The following is a 6,939-nucleotide window of genomic DNA, read 5'->3' on the forward strand; positions in this document are numbered from 1 at the left end:
GCTGCTGCTGCTGCTGACCCTGCTGCTGACCCTGCTGATACAGGGTTTACCGTGAAAAGTTGAAATTACCTGAACATTTTTGGCGGCGTCTGTGCTTAGCGTGGATAGATACCTAGCTTTGATAGCTTCTTTTCTCCTGTAGCTGTAGCCGTTTCGATAGGAGGAGGGGCACAGGCAGTAGGCACCGCTGCAGCCGCATCAGCCTCAGCAGCAGCAGCAACACCTAATTTGTAGGCGGCCGCGTGAGTTGTGAACAGCTGGGGGAGAGGAGGAGTACTGTTTCGCGCACCTAGGCTTCGTAGATGATCGGACTTTCGGAGGCAGAGGCAGCTGCCGGTTTGGGTGCGTGATCGTGACTCGACTGGTTGGGAGGAAGTGGGCAAGCAGTGCTGGTCACTCAAACGTTTTTGGAGGTCTCGTTGCGGGACATTGGGGATAGAACACCCGCCTCTTTAGGCCATATATGACCCTAGCGGAACGCAGCCCGAGAAGGTGAATACCTCCCATGGACTTGGGGGGGGGGGCAGTTCTTAGAACAGTCGGACAGCACTTAGGTATTAGAAAAAAGTGTATGTGCATCATACATGCTGAGGTTATTTACTGAGGTTAGAATGCTTTCGTCTTTTGAAGTATGCTTAGGGTTATCAGCAAACAGGTGCATGACCAAGTGATGTGTCTGTCAAACAATGATCGGCAGCAACCGCGGCTGTCTGTCTGTATACACTTTAATAAGACTTGAAGCGGCGGGCGGCGGCTTTTCTTGAGGCAATATTGGGCTGGCAGATGAGAGCTTCAAAGGGATGTGTGTAGCTTGGATTGTGGCTTGCCGGGGTTCCTGCACCGTATAGCTAGCTACAGCGAAATGGGGGAGGGACTGAGGGAAGGAGTGAGAGCTGCTGCTAGTTTACGGACGCGCCGGCCGAGGGTCGACAGCCGCGGGGGTTGAGGGGGAAAAGGTGCATACACGGTTTGGCTCAAATGTCTGTCACACATCCTCATCGTGGTATCACGGCACGAAGCTATGCGAGAGATGGGTACGGTGCATTGCTGCGGGGCGGGACGTGACCCTTCTGCATATTCGCACACGTGTCTAGCGCTCCAAGCGTCCTGCCCTGCGCATCATCCAGCTCTGGATTCGGCTTCGGAGACATGACTGATGTACACTAGAGGCCCCGCAAACTAGGAGGGCGGCCCTTGCGTTTCCGCGTCACTCTTTCACCTCTTCCACCTCTACCACCTCGACGCACGTGCGCAAACAGAGACACCACAGGGACTCTGGAGGTGAACCACCAAGGCCTGTAGTACATATAAAGTTTTGTGCTCGACCGTTCCCCACCGACGCGGGCAGCAAGCCACCTCACCAAACGCCCATATCTCAAACCGCTGGACGGCATTCCTTAGGGTTTTAGGGATCTAACGCCGGTGCCGTACCGCGCCGTACCTTTTACCGACAGCTGTATGGAAAATGTGAGTTGGGAGAGGGAGAGTTTTGACCACTCCAATCCTGGATCAGAAACGCCCGGTTTTTTTCCTCATTCATTCGCCGTACGACAACACGATAGCTACATCAGCTGATCAAACTGGCCCCAGCTGGCCCCGGGACATGTACGTGCACTGTATGGCGCTTCAAATACATCAACCACCAGCGCTCTACCAAAAAAACAGCTTGCTTGGATACCTTCCTTGGCTCGCTGGCAACAGGTCAGGCAAATATCGCACAAGCCACAGCCGCTTACTTTAGAATTGGAATACATCCCACGGCTCATTAAGGCCGTTGGCTGACGCTGAAATCACCAGGTAGCCGTAGGGCCGATGGACGACTGCGCCACCTTTCTTTCGGCCCAAGGCTTCAGGTGCAGCCGAGTCATCGAGCGACTACACGAGCATGGCAACGCCCGTTGGCACGGCCCCGGGCGCGCCAACATGGGATCCATTTCCTCTTCCATTACGATGATGCCCCCCCCCGCCACTGCTTAATGCCTGTGTCGTCCTCTGCCGACCAGCAGCACTCCCTCTTCTGCACCCGTGCACACCACGCACACAAGTACTGGCTAACACATGCATGACTCTCAAACCGAGGCGATGCCGGTTTGTACTGGGCCCCCACATGCAGACATGGACTCCGCCCACGCGGCAACCCTTCACCCCAAATACATTTTATATAGCTGTGCATTGTGCACATCAGCTCAGTCCCACACGGCTCTAGCAGAACACGCTGAACACCAATCCATTGCCGAAAGAGAGAGATTACCAGGCGGCGTCCGCACCTCCTCCAATTTAATGATGTGGGCGCGGGGAAGTGTTCTTTGCCAGGTCCACAGTCACTACCACAATCCCAACCTGTGGTCACACATCCATTGCGATGTCTATCCGTCTGTCTGATGTCTGTCTGTCTGTCCGTCTGCCTGACTGCCTGTTAAGCAGTAAATGTCTCGACCTTCTCGGGTACCTAGACTTTGCTGGAACCGTACTCGGTTGTACCGCGTCATCATCGTCGCGCCCGTACATAAACACAGGCGAAATTCACAACCGCATGTCGCCGGCGCCCTGGCGGCTGAGGGGCAGTAGTCGCGGTCGCCGCTGTCCTCAAGCTTTTTCCCCTCAGGCTCCCGCCCAGCCCCTGAGCCTGAGTCGCTCGGTGGGCTGTACGAACAGATCTTCATGGGCTGCGTACACGCTGACCGGTACTTTGGCCGTAGCCAGCCTATCGCGTCGGTCGTGTGGTGTTGAGAATGGCAAAGTCGAATCAGAGGACAGAAGTATCAGTAGCAGCAGCAGCAGCAGCAGAAGAAGAAAAAGAGGCTTTTACGAGGCACCGTCATTACGATTGCCCCGCAGGTGGAGAGATCCCCGCGGCCGCCGACCCCGGGGTTACGACAGGGGTAACCTCACCCCGCCAGCCACCTCGGAGCAGCCCGGCCGGCCCTGCCCCACCCCACAACAGCCACATGCATAGGCCAGCAGGCCGGGGGCCTTCACTGCACTCTTCACGGCACTGGCGCCTTTTCTCAGATCCTCTCGCACGTTCCCCGGCTGATGCCCCGACTCTATCCCGCCTCCATTTCCCGCCTTGCTTCTAGTCTCTAGGCTTGCCTTCCACAGCCCCTCCAGCGCCCCTGCCTTTACATCACGTAATGAGTTTTCAAGTGGCCCAGAAGCCTCCCACTCTGTAACAACAACAACAACAACAACAACAACAATAATAATAATAATAACCTCATCACACCGCCATCTAGACGGGTCGTCCTCAGCCCCTCCCTAGCGCCCATCCTCAACATGCCCTCCGCACCTCCGCACGTGTGCCTCCGACAGCCACGGCCCCCTGAAGCCCGTGGTGCTAAGCCGGTAGCGCCTGGCCATCAGATCCTCAAGAAGCTGCACGCAGTTTACAGTTGTCGGTTAGGCGTTAGTTCGTTGTTAGTTAAGCACTTCAAATGGTTCGGATAAGGCGGAGAAGAAGGGCAACACTACGGTTGGGCGTGTTGGTCGATTGGGGTGCAGCGTCGAGTGACTAGATGACACCTAATCTGGTGGATACACGTAGCAAAGATTATAACCGCATGGTACGACATTGTACGGCAGGATGACAGCAAAGAAATGCAGGCGCACGCACATACAGAATGTAAGCCCCAGGACGCAGCAGCCTGTGTTCACCTGTGCTGGCGGGTAGCCGCGGTTCACGCCGGAAAGTAGCACGGGATTGAACTCCAAGGCGATGTACCTGCGTGAGTACGTGAGTGCGTGAGTACGTGAGTGCGTGTGTGCGTGCGTGTGTGCGTGCGTGCGTGCGTGCGTGTGCGCGTATTTACACACAAACAACCAGCAGCAGGGAATTAGCTGCAAGCACCAGTTTCGGGAATGGCCTATCGGCCGGACCGAGGGTGGCCTTGCTGCCCCCTTTTTTCCCTCTTACCACACCCGAACATCGCCCATGCCCGCGATCACGTGCGGCTCGTAGCCCTCCACGTCGACCTTGAGAACCTGCGCACCGCGTTGTCACAACGACATCCCAGTACGACAATGAATATCCAGGTACGGCAAGTGCGCGCAATGGTTGGGTTGAGTCAGCGTACGGGGAAAGGGCAAAACCGTGGTACGAGTACGAGAGCAAATCATGCGACTTCTTGTTTCACATAGCCAGGATTCTCGGTAGCCGTGTTTCAGGTTTCAAGCAAACGCACCTTGATGATGGTGTCTTCAGAGCGCTGTGCGAAGAAAGCGTCCAGGCGACGCAGCTTCATGCGGCCCCGCAGCGCGTATCCCGGGGGTACCTTGGCAGCCGCGTCCAGCTCTGACGTGGCGTCGCACAACGTGATGCCGTCGCCCTGCGGAATGCCGTTTCAGTTGTCAGTAGTACGAAACAGCGAGGCGCGGCGGAACGCGGACGCCTCGCTATATCCCTTTCGCTCTTTCGTCGTTCAATAACTCCGCAAGGGTGAAGAGGCGTGTACGACACAGGCCGCACACCCTGAACACGCAACCCACACACCTAGATACATGCACACACATACATACATGCACATATATGTACATACATACACGTAGACACACTCACCCGGTTATTTATGTCGCTGAACAGAAAGCACCGGGACTCCTCCGCTCCCAGTCCGAATGGGAAGAGCCGCAACCGGCCGCCCAGACCGGGGCTGGCGCATATGGAGGCGCGCACCAGGCCCACGTTGGTGCTCATACCCTCGAACGCCGCCACTCGGTAGCCCTGCGAGGGGGGGGTGGGGGAGGTGGGGGAGGTGGGGGAGGTGGGGGAGGTGGGGGAGGTGGGGGAGGTGGGGGAGGTGGGGGAGGTGGGGGAGGTGACGGAGAGACGAACCACGCGCGAGCGAAGCTGATGCCAAGGAAAGACTGCTGCGGCAGACGTACAGGAGAGGTGGGGCCGGGCGGGGGTGGGAAAGACGAACCACGAACGAGTGAAGCTGCTGCCAGGGCAAGAGTGTACAAGACGTAGAACTGACCAAAAGGCGTTCTTGAAGGAGGGAAGTATGGAACGAAGGGTGTATGGCGGGAGGGCGGGACAGAAAGGGGGCGAGAATGCTTTGTCGAAGCTACTGCCGTGTAACGCGATGAGCTAAGGGGGCGGAGACCACGGCGTGTATCGCACCTTGGCAGCCACGCTGATTGCAAACCAGCCCACATTGGCGCCCACATCCACAAAAAGATGCGGGGGAGCCGTACCGCCGTCGCCGCCGCCGCCACTAACATCACCACCGCCAGCCGTCCATGGTACGGCACTGTCAACCGCGGGCGCCGTGCCCGCGGGCGTGGCCGCCAGGACAGAAGACGCGACGTCGTGCAGCGCCGCCAATGCTACTGGTGCCGCCGCCGCAGCCACGCGAGCAGATGTACGACGCTGTATGACAGCATTGTCAAGGAATACTCCAGCGGCGGTGCCGCCAGGTAAGCCTCCTGTCAGCGATCGGCGCGGAGCAGCCGCCGCTGCCGCCGCAGGGGCCGACGGCGCTGCCACTGCCTCACCTCCCCCGTCCACTTCCGCCTCTGCTGGTGACAATCTCGATGATACCACGTGGTACGGCAGTGGTTGCGATAGGGCCCATAAGATCTCCTGCAGAATATCGGCTTCCCAGCCCTTGCCCTCACGGATGGACCGGGAAACCTGCAACGGTTAACCACCAACCGCCAAATATCAACGGTTAATATCGCAACCGTCATTTAAATTCGCCAAAGAAAAACTTCGGAAAAAAGGAGGTGCCATCGATCACTGAGGATCATCACAATTGCAAAGTACGGCGGATGTACGGAAATCGCCTGTCTCCTCAACTACACTCGCCGCGATGCCTCTTGGGGCCGATAATACCCGCAACCGCCTAACGAACCCAACCGCTTTTTTTGCCGGGTCTCACGTCCCGTACCTTTGCGCCTTGCTCCTCTCCCCCAACCTCGCGTTGTGGTCTCCACTGCCGCCGCAATACCCATCCACCCATCCATCCATTTGACCGCCCCCTCGCCCCCAGCCCGCCCCCTCGCCCCCCTCCTACACGCCCCCTCCCCCCTTCCCCCCAAACCCACCTGGTCATCCCCGCCGTACACGTAGATGGTCACACCCGGTTGGAGCTCCCGAGCGCTCACGGCCGCAGCGGTGGCGGCGGTGGCGGCTGGGGCGGTGGCGGGGCCCCCAGCCGCCTTCAGTTCCAACAGCGGGAAGGCCTCCTCGCAAAACACCTGCGGGGGGGCGCGGCCATACACGCACGTGATCGGTCGCCATCATCACCATCGCCATCATCACCATCGCCATCATCACCATCGCCATCATCACCATTGCCATCATCACCATGGCCATCATCACCATGGCCATCATCGCCATTGCCATCATCACCATTGCCATCATCGCCATGGCCATCATCACCATGGCCATCATCACCATGGCCATCATCACCATTGCCATCATCACCATCGCCATCATCACCATCGCCATCATCACCATCGCCATCATCACCATCGCCATCATCACCATCGCCATCATCACCATGGCCATCATCACCATGGCCATCATCACCATGGCCATCATCACCATGGCCATCATCACCATGGCCATCATCACCATGGCCATCATCACCATGGCCATCATCACCATGGCCATCATCACCATCGCCATCATCACCATCGCCATCATCACCATCGCCATCATCACCATCGCCATCATCACCATCGCCATCATCACCATTGCCATCATCACCATGGCCATCATCACCATGGCCATCATCACCATCGCCATCATCACCATCGCCATCATCACCATGGCCATCATCACCATGGCCGTCCTAGTCTCCTCCCTCCCACCGCACAATGGCGCACAGAAGAAACTCAAGGGGCGGCTCAACGGGGTTAAGGTGGGGTATTACGTGGTTTCAAACCCCCCTCCTCCTCCTGCTCCTCCACCTCCTTCTCCTCCTCGCCCTCCCCCTC

The 6,939-nt window shown here is 57.9% G+C and overlaps 1 protein-coding gene across 1 annotated transcript in view; it reads right to left on the reverse strand.

Annotated features, from left to right (window-relative positions):
• Positions 1-2,601: 2,601 nt before the first annotated feature.
• Positions 2,602-6,939, reverse strand: part of VOLCADRAFT_96106 (uncharacterized protein) — a gene marked incomplete at both ends in the record, with an annotated part of 5,885 nt that continues 1,547 nt past the window's right edge. The window contains 9 exons of the mRNA XM_002955197.1: positions 2,602-2,704; positions 3,290-3,375; positions 3,655-3,721; positions 3,914-3,981; positions 4,182-4,325; positions 4,670-4,717; positions 5,117-5,421; positions 5,491-5,629; positions 6,043-6,195. Of these exons, the coding sequence (XP_002955243.1) occupies positions 2,602-2,704; positions 3,290-3,375; positions 3,655-3,721; positions 3,914-3,981; positions 4,182-4,325; positions 4,670-4,717; positions 5,117-5,421; positions 5,491-5,629; positions 6,043-6,195 (1,113 nt within the window). The remainder of the gene's footprint in view (positions 2,705-3,289; positions 3,376-3,654; positions 3,722-3,913; positions 3,982-4,181; positions 4,326-4,669; positions 4,718-5,116; positions 5,422-5,490; positions 5,630-6,042; positions 6,196-6,939) is intronic.

This window comes from Volvox carteri (assembly GCF_000143455.1).
Source record: "Volvox carteri f. nagariensis unplaced genomic scaffold VOLCAscaffold_49, whole genome shotgun sequence".
Taxonomy (NCBI): domain Eukaryota; kingdom Viridiplantae; phylum Chlorophyta; class Chlorophyceae; order Chlamydomonadales; family Volvocaceae; genus Volvox; species Volvox carteri.